General features: G+C 47.0%; 1 protein-coding gene across 3 annotated transcripts in view; it reads right to left on the bottom strand.

The window, feature by feature from the left end:
* CGN (cingulin) overlaps positions 1 to 23,983 on the bottom strand; it is a 2,193,661-nt gene that overhangs the window by 1,030,618 nt on the left and 1,139,060 nt on the right. For all 3 annotated transcript variants that reach the window (XM_069650469.1, XM_069650484.1, XM_069650476.1), the window contains exon 12: positions 18,060 to 18,266. In XM_069650469.1, the coding sequence (XP_069506570.1) occupies positions 18,060 to 18,266 (207 nt within the window). The remainder of the gene's footprint in view (positions 1 to 18,059; positions 18,267 to 23,983) is intronic.

Below are 23,983 nucleotides of genomic sequence, written 5' to 3'. Positions count from 1 at the left end.
AGCATATCAGTCGGTACACACGTTATCACCAGAAGTAAGGCATCAGACATAAAAGGTAATCCAGAGGCGTAGTGGAAAGGCAGGCAAGAAATGTTAGGTACACGAGCAAGCCGATCAGATAAGGATTACAGAAACTAGCAATGGAGAAACACAAAGGGGCAATTGCTTCATTTTATGAAGGGCCAGAGTCTCCCCCGCAACAGTTTTTACTTCCTCGAAGACCCCGAGGAGGGGCTTCGTGAATGCATCGAAGTCGCACACGTTGGTGTCGTCCCCTAATTAGTGAGCAGAACGCAAAGTCTACGGTGATGGAGACCATGCTGGTAGTCTCTCCATAGTAAACGCCAGCAGGTTACAGTGGGTCGGGAACAGCCGTTGCTCCTGGCATATGGTCACATTTGAAGGGTGCTTTGCTTAGTATTTTACAGTGGAGCATTTATATAAGAAATGCCCTTTTTGACACTGGTAGACCCTGAGTATTTGTGCCGATGTCTTTGATGCCCTGGAACTTTGTATGAGTGAGGCTTGGTCTAAACCTAAGCTCTCACTGCAACCCATTTTCAGATTTACCAGCTTTTTTTTGTCCCAACCGTGTACCCTCACTTTGAGTTCAATACAGGCTAGTAAAAGTCTTGTACATTTTGATTGGTCGCATAGTGGTGGGCTAAAAAGGCTACCTGGTATTTTTGAGCACTGCAAACTGAACCACTGGAATTGTTAATCGTCTTAAGTGATTTCCCCTGTGGGAAAGACTAAGTATGGTAATTAACATTTGCAGGCTCTGCATAGAGACCACAAAGGAGCCTCTGAGTTGACAGAATCCAGTGTGTACTAAGTAAGGGACTCCCAGTTGGCGTAATCCAAATTACTGTGTCTACTGGAGAGAATGGAGGTCAGCTGGCCATCCCTTATTGGATAGCCGCCACAACTTTGAGTGGTGCACAGAAAGTTATGGATGGCTGAGACATCCCTGTGAGGGTGTATAACACCACTAGTGCACCTAATCATGATGTAGAGAAGAACAGACAACTCTTGGCTAGAAGCTGTGCTGCTTACTCCAAATCATCCTAAGGCAAAGTCTTATCTTTCCAGGACCAGACTGCATCTATATGATCTTAGAATTTTCAATTCTAACGATTTAGACACCAGCAGCTGAATCTTCCTACATTTTGGGAGATTTTATTGAGTGGCAATTCAATAGGTTTGGTCCATGTCTTAATAAGGATTAATGAGATGTTGGGTGAAAAGGTGTATGGTTATCGCATGCATAATGTTAATTTTTGCTACTACTTTCTGCTACTATTTTTTTCTATTTCATGTTATATATTGTATTCATCGATGAGATTTGCGTATCTATATATTTGTATATGTACTGATGTATTTTTATTTATTTATTTCATATGACCATTTGTGTTAAAGTTTTGCCAAACAAATACAGAAAAGAAATAAAATACAAAATATCTATTTCAGAAACTTCCTCCTCTTGTGCAGGTGGAAGCAGCCTATTCACCTCCCACTACTACCTTTGTGTGCTTTGTAGAATGTCCTAAAATAAGAATACTTTCAACTCAGATAGGGCACCCATGCGGTCTCCTAGAACCAGAGTGGTACTGCTGATGTGGCTCAAATACATATGGATCCTTAACTTGTCTGCTTTATATAGTGACCATTGTTCTTTCTCACCGATTCTTCAGTTGAATCCAGCTATTTGTGGGTCACTTTTAAGGAGTCACCTAACATTGTCAGGAGGATTTTCTTCAACCAGCCATCTCCCGGCACTCGGCTTCCAGACCATGCAGCAGGACTAGTACCACAACCAAAACTAAAACTCACACCAAAACTGACCTCCGCATCTGTGACTACTAGACAGAGTAACGCAGGGCCCTCAGAGTACTATGAAGCCTAGGCGTCACATGTGCAGAGGTCAGATCGGGTGTCCGAATTTAGATTGGTTGCAGCAGCAGTTCCTATTGCAGAGACTGCAAGCAGAGGCTCTGGAGATGGATGCACAAAAAACACAATACCAGCAACGTTTGAGCACGCCCTTTAGGCAACCCACGAAGTGGAGTGCATCACCGAAGCATCAAGGAAGCACAATAGTGCCCCTTGACATTATATCACAGGTGGTACTGGTAAGGACAAAGAGCTTCAGAATAGTAATGGGATGATGAGGAGCAGGTGCAGAGGTCTGAGCCAGGATATCCCGCAAAGAAGCAAATGGGTTTGAGCAGCAGCAAGATGTTGGTTCCAGTAAGCAGCTGCAGCACACACTTCAGGTCTGGTGAAAATCACACTTTGAGAAGCTTCAGAGGAGGACATGGATATTATTAGGCTGTTCTTGCTGGATGAAGGAGGAATAGCCTGAAGCACGATTCCCATGGCAAGAGAAGCAGAGTTTGACCCTGAGGAGGAAGAGTTTCAATGTCATGATGATAGGGGGAGAGCAGCACATCCAGCAGCAAGAATCATCTGGGCCAGTTAATCTTTTAGAACCTTGCACAAAATGTTGGTTAGGAAATCCTCTCAATGGCTTGGGGCCTCTAGTAAGACTCATGCAGTGGGCTGAAGGTTAGCCCAGCCCCCAATCAACATCTGTACGCTGTGACGAATCTCAAGATGTTCATCAGTGCTTCCAAAGGGAGAGCCCCTTCCCATTAGGCCATGATGGTGAGGCCGCTACTCAATAGTCCCACTCTGGAGGTGGTACTCAGCGGGTGGATCTCATGGGAGGGGAAACTCCACCCCCCACTCCCCCTTTGGGACCAGTGGAGACCATGTCGGGAGAACGCAGTATTGCTACAACACCCCCACCTCTCCTTCACCTCCTCGCTCTCCACCCTCCTACGCCATGTATTTCTCTAGTAAAACACAAGTAGATAATACTGAGACGGGGAAGATCTCTATTGAGTTACACCGCCATAACTCACCGGGAAGATCTCTATTGAGTTACACCGCCATAACTCACTCAGTACTGGGATGAGGAGAAGGCACGGAGCAGTACAGAGTATCTATCAGAACCACTGTGCCCATTCTAGTGACTCTCGACAGTCGATTGGAAGGAGCCAAGTTAACAGCAAAGAAGGACTTGACAGAGTACGCTTAGGGAAGAAGGAAGGCAGATCGAGGAGCCAAGCAAAGAAGTTTGCTGTAAAGCTGGTCCGGTGTGCAGGGACTGCGCATTGAGCAGCAAGGAAGACGCTCATAGCATCCCCGAAGATCGGCAGCTGTGGAGGAACGGTGCTACACCGACAAGGAAGAAGCAGGCATGGCAGAGCCGCCGACCTCTGGAGACAAGCGAAAGAAGCAGGGGAAGCCCCATCGCTGACAGCTGGCGCACGGGCCATCCTGTGAACATCGAATCTGGGACTTGCACCCACATAAAGAACTGTGAGAGTGAGACAATAAATGCAGTACTTGGCAGGCGAGTAAACAGTATGTGACACCAGGGTCAGGGACCCAGTACAGCTTGGGAGTGCATTTAGGCTGTTCATCGTCGCAGTACCTGGTGGGAGGAATCCAGGTCTGCCAACCAGAGTCAAGGACCCACCCCAGTTTGAAAACCCATTCAGACTCCTTTGCTTTTGCAACTGTGCCTGGTGAAAAGGAACCGGGTCTGCCAATCAGGGTCGGGGAGCCAGAGACAGAAAAGAAGCCTGAGAAGGGACAGCCAAGGAACAGAATTTTCCCCAACAAATTGTTGAACTTCATGAGAAGCCTGAACAAGACAGCGGAAGGGAGCTATTCCCCAATAAAAGATTACAGAACTGTCTTTTGTCCAGGGGAAGAGTGCCATTCCTTTTGGGCTAGAAAGACCCTCTTTTCATTTAGTTTATACTTAAGAGTGTGAGGGACAGAGTTCGGATTCTGAAATTGGGACTTTTCCTTTGGATATTCTGACACTGGTTATTTCAGTTTAGGCAGGAAAACATCTGTTAGAGTTAGAGTGAGATAGGGTTTTCTTTCCCTTTTTGCACTAAAATTAATGTTTCTAATAATGACCAGAACCCTTCTGTGTCAGAGTGCTGCTTCTGCACCCTTACAATGCTTTTCAAAGTTTTAACCATCCAATAAACTCCTTGCCAGACAAACTCCACTTTGTATTAGAGACCCCATCATCCAGCCTAACCAGATTCCCACACTCAATGATGCATTTGTGAGCCCAGTTCAAAGCTCACGTAAGCAGCCGAGCCAAATCAACTTTTCCTTGTGTCAAAAGCACAGTTGGAATGACTACAAGGAAAACAGCCGGGTTGTAGTCCCTTTGCTCTTGTTAAGGGAGTAAGTGGTTACCAATGCTGTAAAAAGGCTACATAGTGGGGCAGCGTAAGGTCAGCTGCTATCAGCCTGTGACATAATATAATTTGAGTGAGAAAATGTAAAGAGAGACAATTGGGTGCTTTTGGACCCCCGCCACCCAGGTAGCCATCTGGCTATTGAGGGGCGCCCATCAAAATATAGCAGCAGCTTTCAGTATCCTCCCCCCACCACGAGTCCGACCCCTTCACATTCTTATGTCCTGGCTTTGGGCTCACTGGCCTCATTAAACCTTCAGAGGCTTGTTATATGTGCATGCCTGCTGATGTTCTTCAACCTTGTCATTCTCAACCACCTCCTTCTACTGTTCATCTTTCTCCTAACACTTTTTCTGCTGCTCCCCAACCTCCACCAGATGGTCGGTCCCCTCCGCTAGAACTTCTCCAGCAACCTTTTTCGGGTCTAGTCTCCAACCTCCCCTCAAAACTACTGCCACCACCACCTTCCAACATTGCAAACTCTTAACAATTACTTGTCACAACCATCACCAAAGACCCACACTGTCATATTAAAAGTGAGGTTTTTATAGTCCCATTACCCCTTGCTGTTGGCCGTACTCTGAGTGTCTGCACCTATGTTGGTAAATTGTTGAGGGACTGGCTTTGGCTACAGTCAATGGGTTCAGCTGTGTTCAGTAATGAATGAGGGCGGCGGACCAAGTACATAAACTGCTTATCCCTATCCTTAATTTCATAGAGGCTATTGCCATGGTCTGCAGGAAGCCTCGGGCACTGTGGTGTGCTGCTTCACTGCTCACAGTATTTGAAATAACTAGCAAGCGCAGGTTACATGTTTTCATCTCTTACATCTCTGGTGATGTGTCCACTCGTAGAGCGAGGGCTACCATTTATGGTCCTTATAATCTCTGCAGACCTCGCAAGAGACTTTTCGGAAAAGTCATAAGACCTGCACAAGCACACAAGCAAGGTTGCAGAAGAAACTGAGGGACTACCGATGTCCATGTGGGCTCCAGTATGGAACAGGGACTTACATACGGTATAACCTATGTTGCTCGTTCTCAGCAGAAATCCCATTTTAGGGGATTCTAGGACTCCTCAACTTTCTGCTGTTTTCCTTGCGTTATTTTGGATCTCCGATTTCTTTTAATGTCCACAGAGGCATCTCCTGAAGTCGCCCTGCCCTGGCACCTTACTTAAGGAATATAGTATTGGGTTTATGGTGCCCAGTCCCAGCGTTGCCTCTCAGGCTCCCCATTTTTGCCTTAGAGTGATTCTATAGCTGGAGGCATTTATACGTTAGTTTTGATTCATCAGGGGTGCAAGGCATTTTTCTGCAATGGTAGGCCAATGTAACCTTTTGGTAGCTGTTGGTATAGCAATGATTTTTTTTTTTTTAACACTGTTCTGTCATTTTGTGTTTTAGGGCTTTTTTGTTCTGGGTGACATGCAAAGAACCTTGCCGACTCAGCACAGCTGCTGGGTCGAACCATCCACAATGGAAGCATTTTCTGGGACGTTTACCAATGCATCCTGACGTTTCCCGCAAGAATCTTCCACTTAGCTGTGGGTAGCTGCTGGTGTCCAGAGGGGGCTGAGATTTCACCACCCCGCCAATTCATCAGCTTCTGATGTCCTTGGGTGCCTCCGGCCATTGTACCCATCCTGGGATCATTTGCTGCTTTGTTGCCTTCATATTTTGTCCACACCACGTGTTGTCGTCATGGGTTCCCATGTGTTCCTGAAGTCTTCCTTGCTGAGTTTTCAACTTCTGGCTTGAGGATCGAAAAATGTGGGAAGAGCCTTTGTTTCTTTCCTTGGCCCCTGGAATCGTTGCTGGCTCAGGGTGCAAGTGACTGTGAACCAAATCTTTGGAAATGGCACCTGTGGAAAGGAGCCGTTTCCTTACCGGGTTGTTTCCTGCTGCAGGAGCTTTTTCACCCCGAAACTACTGATGTGAATACCCATCTTTGAGTCTCGGTGGTTGATTATTCATGATACTCCCTCCACGGGAGATCCTTTGGAGGAGAGCAACATATTTCCCGTACACTTCTATTTGAGGTCCCCTCCTCTGCTGGGGCTCTTGGTCCTTTCTTCTACCTCTGAACACTTCTTTGGGGCCTCCTCTGGTCTTCCCTAGGGTTGCTCGCCAAAGAATATGCACCTTTGTGGTTGAACTGACTTAGATACACAAAAGCGGATGACCCATTGAGTCTCCTTCCATTCCTTCATTCTTTTGGAACTTTAAACCCGCCCTGGAACTTTATAAAATGGACTCTGGGGCCCTTACATGTCCTTGGATATTTTTCCTGAATCCCCTAGGTGTCCAGTGAGCTCTGGACGAAGTACAATAATTTGGATACTTAATTTAGATTTTTAGTTTATTTTTAAAGTAATGATCTGCCTTTACATAAAGAGAATGCATTTTTAACATTGTGGCTGTAAATAGTTTCCCAGAAATGTATGACTAAGGTAACTGTTGCTAAAATGTTATAATAATTCTTGAAAACATTTAGCTTTGGTTTGAAATGGTTACCAACCCTCTAAGGCTTTGTTTTATTATCATGTGTGCATTTGTATACATTTTAATATTACATTGTAGGGGATCTACATTAATGTGAGGCACTGTTGGCGTGTCTGTCCAGCCTCAGAGAGTGCTTCAACAGGACTGAGGGGAACACTGAGCTCAGCACACCACCACCAGAGGCACTCATTACAGTTGCCTGACACTGTCTGGAGAGGAGAGGGGAGGGGAGGGGAGGGGAGGGAGGGGAGGGGAGAGGAGGGGAGAGGAGGGTAGGGGAGGGGATTGATCATGTGATTCTGGACAAGCTTTATCGAGAAACTGTTCAATGGGCATGCTTCCCCGAGGCGTCCAGTTAAGGGCGGAAAGTAGGTTAGATTCTCCCCCCACCATAGGGGTGGTATTTTACAGACTGAAGCTCCTCTTGCAGTCTTCTTTCCAGCTCATTGCAAGCATCATGTTCCTGCAGCTGCTGATTTCACGGCCAAAAGAGGACTGGCCTCCTATTTATATCTCTTTCCTGCTGATGTACTTCCAGGTATCCTCCAGACCCAGATGATAGGCCAGGTGCAACGCAAGACAACACAGAGCAACACTCCCGGTCCCATGCTTAGAGACTGGATTCCGGTTTGAAGCACGTTATAAAAGATCAATTACTTTGGTAATTTAAGTGATCTCCTTAAGGGGCCCACAGCAAAGGGTGGACAGAGCAGAGTTCTCTTGCAATGATCTATCTGCTTTTACGATTATTTGTTCCCGCTTAGCCAGTTTGCCACACTACATGCCTCATACAAAGCACACAACCAACATTCTAATCAAACTGCAGCACAGCACTCCACTAAAAAAACGAAATGCATACCTCAGCATTCTTCTAAACTGCCACTCTGCACCTACTTTCGCGCATGAAATCAATGAACCTATTAGTCCACACTCCCCAGATACACTCTTCCTTAAAGAAACATGGCTCACACACCTATTATCCCTGGCATGCCTCCCTCACACTATCTCATCCACCACAGAGACCAACAACACAAACAAGGTACTGGGGTTGCAATTGCATATATAAAGGCTCACTCACACTTACCAACCCCACACACACCCAAACACATCATTTTAAGCACTCTCTCTCACTTGTTCCCCTCCATTATACCCACACCCCACCTTTCTCCACACATTTCAACATGTACCCCCCACTACCAACTTCCACACAGACATGACTGGCTTTACAACTACCTACCATTGTGCTCCCCCTGCATCAATATATACTTTGGTGACTTCAACTCTGGTTGTTTCCATTCAGACAGCAACATCATACCAAAGACTTGACTCAGGCCCTATGACCTCACACAACTCATTACCTACCCCACACAAACAGCTGGAAACAACCTGGACCTTTTGATTTCAAGCAAAAATCATCACTGTGGAAAACCAAATCTGTGTGTCGTGGTCAGACCACTTAACTATCCCCTTCACACTCACTATACTACCCAAGATTCCGCAACCTGCCACACATCGGGCAGGACTTCTCAGTGGCTGATCACCTGGCCCCTCTCTCAAGACTCCTAAACCACAGCGCCCGAGGCTTACTTCGGTTTACTGACCATCTGCGTAAAGCGCAGACAAGCTGAGCACAAATGACGTATGGCCTATTGCCCCGTGGTCAAAACTGCGCTGCGCTTCATTTCACTTCATAAAGCGAGCCATGAGGCCAAATCTACTTTTTTCGCTTGCCTCATAGAATCCTCTGTGAATCAGCCTAGAGAGCTTTTCAAGGTTATGCGTTCCCTCTACTCAGTTTCTGCTGAGGTTATTCCCCCCCCCTCTCAATCTTTGTGCGACTTGCTGTCTAATTACTTGACAGACAAATTGTCAAAATCTGGAATGATATTCATTCCTCAGGTTGCATGTTGGTCGAAACTCAGATCAAGGGCCCCATTCCGCCTAGACAGGAGGCCTTGTCCTCCTTTCCTTTGTTTACCTCCGAGGTTGTTTCCGCTGCTGCAATTACTCTAAAATCGGCCTATCCTATTGATTCCATCCCCCGGCAGGTCTGAAGACTTATCGTTCCCCGATTAGCCCCATTGCTTACTGCGGCTGTCAATTCCTCGCTCTGCACCGGCATCATTCTGGCTGTTGTATAACACTTGTCACTTCTGATGAAGCTTCTGGAATCTCTGGTCTGCCCGTTGCTCAGCTACTTTTTGGAAAATACTTCCTTCTTTGACCCCTCCTAGTCCGGTTTCCGACTGGGTCATAGTACCAAGAAAGTTCTGGCCTTGGTTGTGGACGATCTTGCTAGGCTGTGTGATCAGGGTGGCGTAAGAGCATTTATTTTTCTCGATTTTCTCCGCTGCCTTTGATACAATCGATCACGCAGTCCTGCTTGATAGCTTTACAGATGCTAGCCTTTTTGGGGCAGTTCTGCCATGGTTTATATCTTTTCTCTCTAGGCGTTCCCAATCTCTTTCCCTTCTTTCCTGATCCTACTGCCCTTACCTGTGGTGTTCCCCAGGGGTTGGCGTTGTCCCCTGTACTGTTTAATCCTGTCCTACGGCTTTCATGGATACTCCTATGCCACCCAAATCTTAGTTTGTCTTAATATCTTCACACTTGAGACAGCGGCTAGGTTAAGGACTTGCTTGGAAGCCGTGGGAGTATGATGCAGAATAACTGGTTAAAACTAAATGGTGACAAGACAGACTTTATGGTGGTGTGCACCATCTCTGCTTCCATCCTATGGACCCCTCTCTTCTGGGCCTCTTTCCTTGGTCCTTTCACTTCTCTTGTTTCTTCAGTGAAGGTTCTAGGGGTGAAAATATCTGCCTGTCAGCTGAGCCTCAGATTAGTGTAATCTGTCAAAGGGCTACTTTCAACTGGCAATCCTCTGTAAGGTGCTTCTTTTTCTCCCTCTTCAGATCTTGAAACCCGTGGTTGCATCCCTAGTTCTGTCATCTTTAGATTACTGGAATTCCTTATTTCTGGCTCACCCCGCCTATTTGATATGGCGGCTTCAGGTGCTTCAAATATCTGCGCCCAGAATTGCCACTTCTACAACTAGGCACTTGCATATTTCTGTTCTTCGGAACCTTCATTGGCTTCCTGTGGTCAACCACATTCAGTTTAAGGTTCTTTGCCTGCTTTATCGTGCTTTCTATGGTGCTGGGGCTGAATTCCCTCAGGCCAAGTTTCATCCTCATGTGCCTGCCAGGCTGCTTCATTCTGCCAACGTACTGGTCCCTCGATTTAAGTCGCAGCTAAACTGTGAAATTCTCTCCTTTTTGCCCTACGGCCACGAAGATTTACTCAATATTCAGGAGTCTTCTTAAAATGTATTTGTTCCAGCCTTCCCTGGCTGCCTTTCCTGGAGCTAGCACCATGTTGCCCCATGGTGTCTGTGCGCTTTATAAATAAATCTAACATAAAACATTCCCCTCATCCCCCAACCAAACACACAAAACAGATTACAGACACAGCCTGAGCACCACAAGTAACAGCCACCACAAATAACAGCCCTGCACCCGACACCTACTCTCCTCAAGACCATGATCACACGTACAGTCGACAAAATTGTCTGCCACAAAAACCATGCAGCCAAAACCATATATCAGGGTTCAAACTCTCCCCTTCTCGCAATCAAGCAGGAAGCCAGACACCTAGAAAGCGCCTGCTAAAAGAACCCATGCTCCGCCACCAGACCACTGAAACACTGGCTCAACAAGTACAAAACAGCCCTACGCAATACCAGAGTCGTCCATTACCTCCAAGAACTCCAATCCAGCACCAATTGTTTACAGAAATGATTCAAATCATCAAATCCCTCTCCAAGCCACCATCCACACCTTGCACACTCCCACCCATTGTAGTATGCAACACCCGAAGGGGTGCTTAAGGCACGCCCGTCTGTGCCCGTCCGTGCCGGGAGGGGACGGGTGGGAGTGCTTGAAAGACGTTTTCTACTTTCTATTGCCCCCACAGAAACCCTTTGGCCAGCTGGCTGGCTCCATCATCTGCTTTCCATGTCTCCTATCGCTGCTACCATCATTAACGACCTGAAACACATGGTGGCAGCCCTTACTTTATTATTATTGAACACTAGGTCTCTCCCAGCTCATACTGGCGAAATATTGGACCTATTGTCCAGTAGACAGCCAGGCTTTCTATGCTTGACTGAAACCTGGCTTACCTCCAGCTCGGCGCCAGCTTTAGTTCAAGCAATTCCTCCTGCGTATCTCATCATCCACCACGACCGCCCACCCCCCAAACGAGGGGGTGGAGCTGCGGTTATTTTTCGAGATAAGCATGTTACCCAACTGCTGTGCCCCCACGGACTCGATATGGAAGCTCTTTTTTGGAGCAGCCATTACACCATCTTGTACTATCCATTTTTAGGGATCCATTTTTTTCATATATCGCCCTCCCGGCCCTATAGGCTCCTTTGGGAAAGGTCTAGCTGAACTTCGAGCCGGCATGAATATGCAATATACCAATCTAGTGGTATTAGGTGATTTGAACTTACATTTTAATTTGCCAAGACCCACTGAGTCAACTACCCTCTTTGACAATCTTTCTGATTTACATCTACATCAATTGATCCTACCCACTCCCACGGGAACACGCTTGATCTAGTATTTGCTAAGAACTCCTTGTTATGTCCTGGTCTTATCGAACCAGTGGTATGGTCTGACCACAATTTGGTATCCTGTACACCTGCACTTGCGACCCCTCCTTCTGAACTCCTTCCTCCTAAAACACTATGGCGCTCTTGGCGCTCAGTAGATACCAAGGCTCTTAGCGCCCAAATAGCCACCAATTGTGCCTCTCGGAGGCCACTTTCCCTAAAATCTCTCTCCCAAACTTTTGTGGCTGCTGCAGATCTCTGCGCACCACTCAAATTGACCCAAAGTCACAGACTACCCTCCCAACCCAGGTTCAAGGTTCAAGGACCAGCTTAAATCTGCTCGTCTGAAACTCAGACAATTGGAGCGCAAATGGCGTAATCACTATAACCCTGTGCTCAGAGAATCCTATAAACTTGGACTCTCTACTTATCTGGCTGAGATCAAGCTGGCTAAATCCTCTTTTTTCGCTCAGAAAATCGAAAACTCCCTATGCCAGCCCAAAATCCCATGCGATAATGATGCCAGATGCCATTAGACTATTATCTGCTCCCCCTGATTGATCCCTTAGTCAGTTGGTCCACCTTCCCTCTTTTTAGTGAGGCAGAGGTCCTAGAGGCCATCTTGAAAATGAAATCATCCTCCTCTGAGGATGCTATTCCTGCCACCATCATGAAACAGATCGCCCCAGACCTACCAACTGATATCACCTTGGCTATTAATGACTCCTGCCAGTCAGGCCTGGTCCCATCAGAGCTGAAATCAGCGAGGGTTATTCCCCTCCTTAAGAAGCCCACACTTGATCCTGCGGTTCCCGCTAATTTCCGTCCAATTTCTTTACTTCCTTTCTGTCCAAACATTTGGAATCTCTCATCACTCCCCTCCTGTCTTCATTTTTGGAATCCTCTAAAATCCTCAACTCTGCTCAGCCTGGCTTTAGGCCTGGGAGAGGCACGGAAAGTGTGCTGGTGTCTGTTCAAGATGACATGTCCAGACTTGTTGATGCAGGCAGAGTAGGTGCTTTGATTCTGTTGGACTTATCAGCTGCGTTCGACACGGTTGATCACCCAATTCTTCTTTCAGGTCTGGCCCAGATTGGTATATCTGGCCAAGTCCTTGCCTGGTTTATCTCTTTTCTTTGAGGTCGTTCCCAAACCCTGGCTATGCCCCCTTTTCTCTCCCCTTGCTGTCCCCTCACTTGTGGTGTCCCAGAGGGATCCTCACTTTCCCCAATGTTGTTTCATATTTACATCTGGGCACTGGTTTGCCTAATCCGCTCTTATGGTCTCAATTCCTATTCTTATGCCGACGATACCCAAATCCTGATCCGTTTAGATCAAGATCAGGCTGAGGTATCGTCGTGCCTTCACGACTGTTTGAGAGATGTAGGGGACTGGATGGACCAGAACTGGCTTAAACTCAATAACGATAAAACAGAGGTTCTGGTGGTAGGCTGTCCTCCCGACTTCACTGTGGACCCCAGCCTTTTGGCCCATCTCTCTAGGTCCTCTTCCGAGCCCCGTCAGTAAAGTGAGAAACCTGGGTGTTATTCTCTCAGGGACCCTTTCCATGTCCAACCAAGTGACGGCTGTGTGCCAAGCCGCCCACCATCACATCAGGCTCCTTAAGAGGGCTTCACCCTTGATACCAGAAGCCTTCCGCCCCCCGGTGGTGGCTACGTTAGTACTTTTGCGATTAGATTATTGCAACCCTCTCTATCTGTCACAGCCAATTGGCTTAATACAGCGGCTTCATCGTATGCAAAATTTGGCAGCCAGATCAGCCACTGGCACTCCTTATGGTGGCCACATGTCTCCAGTACTTCGCCGACTCTACTGGCTTCCTGTGGGCCAGTTTGTCCTCTTTAAGTCCCTGTGTATTGTGCACCGGGCGGTTCATGGCCAAGGAGCTGAGTTTTTGCAATTAAAATTCACTCGCTTTATCCCTACTCGGGACTTGCGCTCCTCTACCACCAATCTTCTTACTATCCCTAGGTACAATCGTGAAAAGGTCGGCAGTAGAGCCTTTTCTATCGCTGCGGCTAAACTCTGGAAGAACCTCCCGCCAGCACTAAGAAATGCCTCTAATCATCTTGGCTTTAGCAGAGCCCTGAAGTCCTTTTTGTTCTAGCTCTTTTTTTCTAGGCTTTCCTCTGTTTTGCTCAGCTCTCTCTCTCAGCGCCAAGATGCCTTTGGGCGACCGTGCGCTTCACAAGTTTAAATAACATAACATAACCCTCATGGACTATTTCAACTCCAAAATACACATCTGGCAAGCCCTCCCCCTCTGCGCTCACACTCCCAAACCTTCCACACATGGGACACCTTCCACCTCCATTGACACAGATGCCCTCATCACCCGTACTACCAAAAACAGAACCTGGACACTCATGCATGCCCACCTCAAGCCGTAACCACTTGCATTACCACTCTCGTTCCCCAATGGGTCGTCATCAACTCCTGGTCTCTCGCATGCTACTTTCGTCTCTGCATTCAAAACTGGACAAATCTCACCCTTATTAAAACAACCATCTCTTAACCCCATACTGTCCAAAAAATGACACCCCCATCACTATCCTGCCATACATCGCTAGAATCATGGAACACATTGTCACTACCCAACTGCAACAACACATCACCAGAAACCTACTCAATCCTTTGCAATCTAGCTTTCAATCTGGACACAGCACTGAGAGTGCTACATTTCACATCCTCAATGACCTCCACAACACCAGTGATAGGACATGCAGCACCTATCTGCAGCCTCCACTGACCACACCATTCTACTCAACATCCTATCCTGCAGGATGAAACCCTCTGCACTGAATGACACGGAATCCAGATTGACATGCACTCAAGAGACTGTGTTGCTCAATATGTTCTTGAAGCTGTAAATATGCGACCTTGTCGAGAATGTGCAGCAAGAAGGAAACGTTTGCTATTGGCCGATAATTACCAACAACCTCTGGGTCCAGAGTGGCTTTCTTTAGTACCAGAGTAATCCAGGCTCCCTTTCAGCTCTCCGAGACAACTGAGCTAAGGAAAGATGAATGTACAATGTTGGTAATTGGGGAGGCAAGACAGTGGATAGAGCCCTTAATGATAATTGCAGGGAATACATTGCAGGTACATACAGTAGGTTTTAGCCCATTCACAATGTAAATTAGAGACTCTTGAGTGAGTGGATTCTAACTGAATTCCGGAACCATGCAGCTCTTGCTAAGCATGGAGACGTCATTAGTTGAATGATATGTTTTGTCAGGTAGGACACCTTTAACTGGGGCCTCTATCACTCCAATAAGCCGCAGATGCACAGGAAATGGCCAGTGGCTTATTGGGCTGATCTAGAGACTAGTTAAAGGTGCCCCAACCAGATCTGAAACCGGCAAGGCTGTCCCTTACATCCAAGCACAGAAAATTGGCAATGTGAGATCCAATAGTCTGTGGTGACGGAAAGACTTGAGAATAAACAACAAACACAGCAACAAACCTCAGAGCGTGGTGCAAATACTGCCTTAATACTCTGGGGCTGCTCAATTTCTCCCTTTCATGAGGTAACTCTATTTTCAGAATGTGGTTTTGTAGAAAAGGGGCTTGCTTGGCACCAAGGAATCAGGGCTGCTGCAAAGGGGTGTGTTGTTGACCCTTCCTTGAGCCAGGATATCTCTTGGAGGTGGCTTAAAGGGACAATTATATTGTGGCATTAACTGTGACTGTCCCTTACTTCAAGGAGCGGTTTATACGTTGACCAGTTAGAAATTCCCACACCACCACTGGGTCCATCACCCTCCACCTTGGAGAGGTACCCAGCACCCCTTTGGTCACCCCACTGGAAGTCCACAGAACCAGACTGGGACTTTGCAGAGTAGCAGTTACCAGGGAATACCTCCCAGATGATGAATAGGGCAACAGAAATACAGTGTAACAATATATGGATTGGAATAAAAAGCTGTCCACATTAATTTTGTGATCTATAGATACTTAATTGTACAAGTTAGGCAAGGGGAAATGTTATTTTACTGGCGTTTTGCAGGCAAGTAATTAAAAAAGTAGCAGAGGCCAGAAAGGTCATTCATTTTTCTCAGGGCACCCTTAGGCATCCCTGCAAATATTCTCTAACCATGAAGCACCAGTTTTGGTGCTTGGCAATTGTAGTTTGCGTCCAGTTTTAAAGATATTCCCAATAATTTTGTATGGCCAATGTTGTCTTATGGGGAATCCACAGTCAATCTTCAAGCAAATTCCATCAGTTTCCTTCTTTTTCATATCTTTTTCATTTGAGATAATCAATGACAAATTGTGAGTTCATCAAGTAGTTACACACGCCCATAATCTAGCAATATAATAAAAGCCCAGCTGTATGTTTGTCCTGTATGTTTGTCTGATGCAGTCATAACCAAGCCTGTTGTCAACGCTAGAGGGAGCTGTTGCCTTAGGATACATAGTGGTCCTACTGTGTTAATGAAAAGCTGCACTTTGGCCTGTCTACACAGGCTTCTATCCTAGATTTGACACACACACAAACAAAACACAATATACAAAGACTAACACAAATGAACAGCACAGATCCGTTTTGTGTCAAACCTAACCATGTGTTTAATAAAGTCACAATAAAGTTTGTACTCCAAATTCTTAACCATATAATTCATTAAACGGCGACCGCATTTCTAAATACAAATCATCTTGGCCCTGTCCTATATACAAGCAGTTTCTGAATGCAGCAAAAGGCCTCCAGACACGAGTGAAATCCAATTATCCAATGCTTCCCCATAGGGTAGTTATGACTGGAGTTAAATCCGCGGTAGAAGTAGTGTCTTCTTCTGGAGGAATTCCATCTGTTTGGTGGCTCCTGTAGCCCCAGACAGATCTCCAGTAACAGTCAACGTCACCTTAAGATGAAAGCTGAAGAACCATAGGAGGAAAGCATGCAGCCAAGAGTTGAAGGAAATGAAGAACAATGTTGCAGCTGCTAAGGAGCTTTGGCACCATCTTGTCCCACCCAGAATAGCAACTGCATTGATTGAGTCTCGCACAAGTACCTACAAAGAACGATGACAGGCATACATACCAACCGTCCTTACTTTAGGATTAGTTTCTACTGCAATAATCCAAGACCTGACTGTTCGGTTACCAATGCTTCAGTTCCACAATGTCCTTACTCTGGTGCACTTAACAGCCATAGAAAAACATTCAGGCTTGTCAAAGGCCTGACAGGGTAGGAAGCAATTTCACATGGGTCTCCTCACAGGTGAGGTAACAAAGTACCGCTGCTGAGTCCTTGCATGTTTTAGGAGAAGGTCTCAGCTTCCCTACAGAGCTGCACCTTACTGAGTGTTTAGGACAGGACTGAACAACAGCAAAGTTTCCACTCAATGCACGGCCCTGGAACTCGTTCTTGTATGCCTTCAGGGAAGCATCCTAAGAGATAAGCAGAGTAATGGAGCAGATCCTCACTGGTTGTAGAGAATTGGGAGCACAAAGGGAAACTCAGCCTCAAATGGCTGAATAATCAGTTCAAACATCTGGCAGCCACTCAATCCCCTGAAACTGCCCCTTTCAAACTTGGTAGGCATGTTTCTGGGCAGCAGTGCGTAGTTCAGTTAAAGCCCCACCCCACCCCCCCAGGAATCCCATTCTTATCTGGTAAAATCAAACACTGCTCCCTGCATAGGGGCTCAGGCATGAAATTGCCATCAATGGCCACCATTTTGCGCTTGCCAGCAGGTTCCCATGAGTGCTGTCAACAAACTGGTGAGCAAAGGGAGAGCACACCAGGTTATCAACCATTTGTACACAAAGGGATAAGGACTGCAGAAAGTAAACTAGATTTTAGTGAGATGCTCTGTAGAGCTGTTCGCGGAGTACATCCTGTAACCCAACTGTACATCGCTAAATGTCACCAACCAGTCAGCTACTTTAAAACACTGTAATGTGACAGTAATCACACTGGCAAGATAAAGGAAAATTACTACTTAAGATGCACAAGTGCTCTTTTTATAAACAAAACATAAAACAAAAGCATCCTTTTCAAGATTAAATGTTAACATATGCATTTAAGATGGCTAGTCAAAATAACATTTTTGATATTGGGATCCTCTGTTTAGGCGGCAAACATCCACAACATAGGGTCAGAACTTAGAAAACAACTACAGCAATGAGCACTGCCTTCAGAATAGATCTTATAGATCACTTTCTCATCAGAAGGCAGTTGATGAAAGATAGACTGAGGGCGGTAGGGGAACTATTATCCCCATAAGAAACCGTTGTGTGTCTTCAATACCTCTGTAGAAAACTCAGTCCTAGATCAACGTAACCACACTATCCCTCAAATATGCTTGAGCGATTCTAGTTGCACGCTCTTCCCTCCGATACTGAATTTGAAGCAAAGGTTAGTGTATTTAGAGTTCGCATCCCTCCTACTTGTGATCAGAAACATAATTTGCTATCAACGAACTGGAGCGGTATTCCAACGTCGAGGTGAAAGTCTCTAAAGCCATGTCATTCCTCCACTAGGAACATTCAAAGATTGGGATATGTGTAATGGGAATGGATCTTCAATAATGTGTAGACAAGAGACAGCAAAAGCCTTTCAGATGCAGTATTATGTTAACATATTTGAATAGGAACAACCAAACGGTGTTTGAGTTACCTCAAGTTTGCCAATTTTCTCCTTTAGTCGCTGCTCAGTTCCCTGATGCTCTTCACAGTAGGTCTTATACTCCTTGAGCTGTGCCTCCAGGTTCAGGATTCTCCTCCGCATGTCATCATTCTCTTCTTGTGTCTCCCGCAGTGTGGACTCAATCACTTTTCTCATCTGGTCTGCAGCCTCCCTCTCACTTTCAATGGCTGCCTTGTCCTGATGCAGACCAAAAACACAAAACACATAAAAAGCTATCCAATATAAACAAGAGAAGAATATCAATGCACCATGCACAATAAAAGACAAAACGCAAAAACCTAAGATTATGAGAAAAAAAAGTCTCAAATAAGATTAGGGGACAGTGTCCTAGCCCAATAAATTAGGACTTTTTTACCTGCAAGGAGGAGGCTGAAACATAACTTGAGACTTTTTTTGCTCAATTTTCTTGATGTTCAGACATTTTAAGACATTGTTTTTGTTAATTGTCTTATGGCTTCACACGTGAAACTTTTCACAAAATAAACACGTCATTAAGTGAAGAAAAAAATCAAGTCACAGCAGATAAAATAGTAAAAATAAGATACAAAATAAAACAAGGAACGATCATTTTACGAATGAGCAAATAAATAACAATCACATAATTCATCTAATTCATCCTAAAATGTTTGATACAGAATACAAGGCAGCAACAATCCATGAAATATGGTTTCCTTTTAAAATATGGTTCCAAAAACCTGTAGTTGTTATGACGTACAAAACATGTGAAAAAATACTCTCGATTGAAGCATTGGACAGTCCATAAAAAGGTCCTCTAAAGTTTCCACCATATTTGGCTGACAATAGAACCTGCACAGCCAATTCTACTGAGGGATGTTTTCTCTTGCACTTAGTACTTCTTTAGGTAGGAAGACTAAATCTTAGTCTCAAAGCCAAATCTCCAAGTATTTGAGGAAATCTGACTAAATATTTTGAGATTTGATACAAAAAAAGTTCCTCCTGAGAAGAGCAAGTGTATGATTTTAATTCAATTGAGCAATCCCTTATGCAAATGCAGTCGACTAACCAGTTTCTTTTTAACAAATGTTGAATTAAGTAATTCGAACCAAATTTAGCAAATATAAAAAGATTTCACTTTGTGCAAGCCATTATTTAGAGTTACACAATCAATTCATCAAAAAAATATTCAATTTGACAAAGGATGAGTAAGGGGAGCATTCCATTTTTTATCTCCATATAATAAAAGCATTTTCCACACAACTAAGGATTGTAAAGAATTGAGACATAATTCATAGCAAATTATCGAAGATTTAAACAACACTGCCACAATTGGCCTTCAATCACAGTCCAATCTATTGAGCTATTATTACATTCTACAAGTTACTTACCTGTAACTGTTGTTCTCCAGCATGGGTCTGGTATGGATTCAAATGCTAATGAATATTCCCCGTCGTCAGGCTGAGAATCCTTGAAAAAAAAAAACAGTTTCATTTCTGAACTGTCTTTCTCCCATAAACCAATCACTGAGCTCTCGGTCATACTGCCCCCAGCCGATTACTGCCCTCTACCTAAGCCCCTCCTCTGGCAGCTATCTTCAGATTTGGTAGCACGTAAAGTGGCAGTAGAACCAAGAGAAGAGCCGCAGAGGGGCAGGCGGGAGGGGTCATATGTGAATCAATGCCAGATACATGCTGGAGAACAGTTAGAGGTAACGAACATGTTCCTTCTCCAGCATGGGGTCTGACATGGATTCACATGCTTATGAATAAAGAATACATAGCAGTACACACATGCACAACCACGGGAGGTGGCAAGGCTCAACAGAAGCAAAAACCCTTACCTCCTCACCAGGCTCACCTTCAAGCGAACAGGTTGCGCAGCACTGCTTGGCCGACTCTGGACTTCTCCTTGGAATCCCTGTTGACACAGTAGGATTTTGTGAAGTTGTGCGTTGACCTTCACGTAGCAGCCCTGCAGATGTCCAGCAGGGGCACACCAGATAGGAACGCCGTTGTGGTAGCGATTACTCTGGTAGAATGGGATCTCGGACAGCAGGTGACAGTAAGTGATACAGCCGGAGAGCCACCTGGAAAAAAGGAAGCCTTGGACAGAGCCTTCCCATGGTTCACAGGACGAAAGTTCTCAAAGAGCTGAGAAGTTTTCCGGAAACTTCTTGTGCAGGCCACATAGAACCTTAGCGCTCTAGCCACATCCAGCGAGTGCAAAGTCCTTTCAGCCGGCGACAAAGGCATCGGATAAAATACAGGTAACACCAAGGGCTTGTTTAGATGAAAGTCCGTCAGCAGAACCCCCCTCTACTCGTGCAAAGTTAAGTAAGGTGGCTTACAGGACAGGGCCTGGATCTCACCCACTCGTCCTGCAGAGGTAATGGCCACAAGGAAAGCTGTCTTCCACAACAAAAACTTGGGCAGAACAGAATGCATGGGATCAAATGGAGCTCCTATGAGCCTAGTGAATACCACATGGAGTTCCGACGCTGGGGCTGGAGCCTTCACCGGCGAGAACTAACAGACAGTCCCTTGATGAATTTCTTAACCAGACAGTGCAACCACAAAGATGATCGTCCCAGAGATCTGGTATAGCAAGAGATAGCCGCCAGATGACCCTTGATGCAAGCGTGAGCCAGCCGTGCTTTAACCAACGATAGTCAATATGGAAGTACTTGAGGGGCCGTGACCCTCAGAGGGTCGATCTTCTGTGAACGGCACCAAATTGCGAATCTCTTCCATTTGTGTCCGTAGCATTTTAAAGTAGATGATGACCTGGCCTTGGCAAGCACATCCTTGCAGTACGCAGGAAGGTCGTAACCCCGAACTACAATGCTGCAGGAGCCAGGCCTTCAGGTTCAGCAATCCCAGTTCGTGGTGCACTATTGAGCCTCCTTCCCTTGCGAGAAGCTCTGCGACCACTGGAAGCTTGACTGGGGGGGAAGGGGGTGCGCTGACATGCTGAGAAGGTCCGGGTACCAAATCTGCCTCAGCCACGCTACTGCGATGAGGATCATCCTGCACTAGTACCGTCTGAATTGATAACTCGAAGCAACAGCAACGGAGAGAATGCATAAAGAAACAGGCCCTCCAAGGGGAATGAGAATGCGTCCCCATGCTTCCCAACTAGGGGGAACCTGCTGGTGAACCTCCGGCAGTTGGTGTTCGTCACTGTCGCAAACAGATCGATTTGGGGATTGCCCCATTTGTCGAACAGGTTGTCTACTTGGTCCTGACGAAGTTCCTACTCGTGGCAGGAGAGGAGCTCCCTGCTGAGAGAATCAGCGACAATGTTCTGTACTCCTGCCAGGTGGAACGGAATGAGGAACATCCCCTGGGCAATGGCCCATTACCACAAGTCTTGTGCCTCCCTGGAGAGCACTCTGGATCTGGTGCCCCCCTGCTTCTGGGTGTAAAACATTGTGGTGGTATTGTCTGTGAAGACCCTCACCACCTTACCCTTGAGGGATAGCAGAAATGACTTGAGGGCCCAGAACACTGCCCGTAGTTCCAGTAAGTTTATGTGCACCGTCTTCTCTTCTGGCAGCCACAGGCCGCAGGCGTGAAGACGTCGGTTGTGGGCTCCCCATCCTTCCAGAGATGCATCTGTCGTGACCGTCTTCTGGTATGGGGGGCTCTGGAAATCCATGCGCCGGGCGATATTTCAGCCTACGCCCCACCATCTGATCGCTCATCGGAACTCCTCGTCGAGCGTGATCCTGTCCTGGAAGCTTCCAGACACCTGGACCCAACGGGCATCGAGGAACCCCTGCAGGGGCTGCATCCACAACTTGCAGAGCCAAACCAGGTATATGCACGACGACATCATGATGGTCCTCACCGTGGCGATGTGTCAACAGCCATTGCACCTTGCCCAAGATAGCAGATATCCTTTCCTCTGATGGTGACGCCAGGCATGACATCGTGTTGAGCTTGGATCCGAGGAACAGAGCGTCCTGCGATTGAGTTAAGCAGGACTTTGCATAATTCACAGAGAACCCCAGATCTGTCAGCAGCTGGACAGTCCACTTTGTGTGCTTGATGACGATGTCCCTTGACTTGGCCCGGATAAGCCAGTCTTCCAGGTAGGGGTAAACCTGGATCCCTTGCAGTCGTAAGTGGGCCCTCACCGGCGCCAAGCACTTGGTGAAGACTCTGGGTGCCGACTTCAGTCCAAAGGGAAGAGCCTTAAACTAATAATGCTTCCACTGAATGAAACTTGCAGTGTCCTTTGTGCATGGGGACGTGGAAGTAAGTGTCCTCCAGATCCAACAATCACAGAAAGTCCCCCCTCCTCCAGCTGGCCGAGTACGTGCTGTAGCGTGACCATCCTGAACTTCTGGGACTTTATTTGTTGAGCCGTCGTAGGTCGAGAATGGGCCTCCAGCCCCCAGTCTTCTTTCTTACGAGAAAGTACCTTGAGTATACTCCGGAGCCCCAGAGTTGTTGTGGGACAAGCTCTATCGCCCCTTTGTGTAACATGGCCCAAACCTCCAGAAGAAGCTGAGGGATGTGGTTTTCCTGCCGAGCCACTGTTGGTATTTGCGGGCACTTTTGATGAAACTCTAAGGTTTGTCCGTGGGCGAGAGCGCCCAGCACCCATCTGTCTGTGGAGATGGTCTCCCACACACTGACGAAGTTTGCCAGCCGGCCTCCCACTGGGGTGCAGGGGTGGGGGCCCAGCGTCCTGACCGGTTCAATCTTGTTTGGACGTTGATGGGCCGCCCTGTGGTCCCGGACGCCAGCATCCGCCCCCGAAAGCCTTGGAGCTACCCCTGTTGGCTTCCTGGGTCGAGGAACGAGAGGGCCGACAGTAAGAGGACGAGACCCCTCCAAAACCTTTCAAAGAGCAGATTGACTTCCCTCCAGAAGAACTAAAGGACGGTCGTCGTTGCTGTAGAGTGCCTACAGCACGTGCTGTCTCTGTGTCCGTCTTGATGGCCTGGAGAGATTCATCCACGTTTCCCGAAAAGGTTGACCCCGTCAAAGGGATTGTCCAAAACCCTTGTCTGGACCTCCTAGTCTAAAGTTGGTGGCCTTGAGGCAGCCACGACAGCGAAGGCAGACTCCATTTCCCATCTGGTGGAACCCTGTGTCTGCGATGTCCAGGGCCACTCTGATGGTGTCGTCCGACGCCATCTCGCCTTCTTGAAGGATCTCCGAAGCCTCGACCTGCTTGTCATCAGGGAGGAAAACCAGTAGCATGGCCAACTTAAACCACAGCTCCCAGTCGTATCTGGCCACGATCGTGAGGGCGTTGGCAGCCTTGACCGTTGTCGCTGCTGAGTAGATAACCTTTCTACCCATTGAATCCAACTTCTTACCCTCGTTGTTCGGAGGAGTGGAGGAAGAGGAGGACGCCGAGCCAACAACTTCTTCCTGGTGGCCACCGACACCACCGAGTCCTGCGATGGTTGAGAGAGTAAGCACTTGGGTTCAGCGTCCAGCACCCTGTACTTCCTTCTCCAGCTGCGCTCTCTCTTCACTGGGGCTGCAGCGGGGTTCTTCATCAGAACCAGCCCGTCATCCCAAACATCGTCCAGGAGTGGGACCGAAAGGATGGTCTTCCTCTTCGCCTACTGCCGCTGATACAAGAAGTCCTCCTTTTCTTCCAACGTGAGCTGGAACAGCTCTGATGCTCAGGCGATCATTGCATTGAAAGACCCTAAATCGTGGGCAGAGGTGACGGGACGTCTCCCATCCTGCCGTCGTCATCCATACCGTTGTTGCTGTGTCCAACTCAGTCTCCCTCAGGGGATAGAGGGGCGGTAGAGAGGGGGGGGGGGGGCGATGGGTGGAAGGAGGCTTAGGGTGTCAACGGGGTGGCCGGAACTGACACTGCGGAAGGAGCGGGCGCTGGGGTCGCCGGCATCCTCCTCTTTATCTCAGACACCAGCGTGTGGGGGTTCAAGAGGATGGCCAGTGAAA

Source organism: Ambystoma mexicanum, chromosome 1p, assembly GCF_040938575.1.
Source record: "Ambystoma mexicanum isolate Mex_15411 chromosome 1p, UKY_AmexF1_1, whole genome shotgun sequence".
Classification (NCBI taxonomy): domain Eukaryota; kingdom Metazoa; phylum Chordata; class Amphibia; order Caudata; family Ambystomatidae; genus Ambystoma; species Ambystoma mexicanum.
Note: the sequence above shows the minus strand (reverse complement) of the source record. Positions and strands in the feature narration are given on the sequence as shown.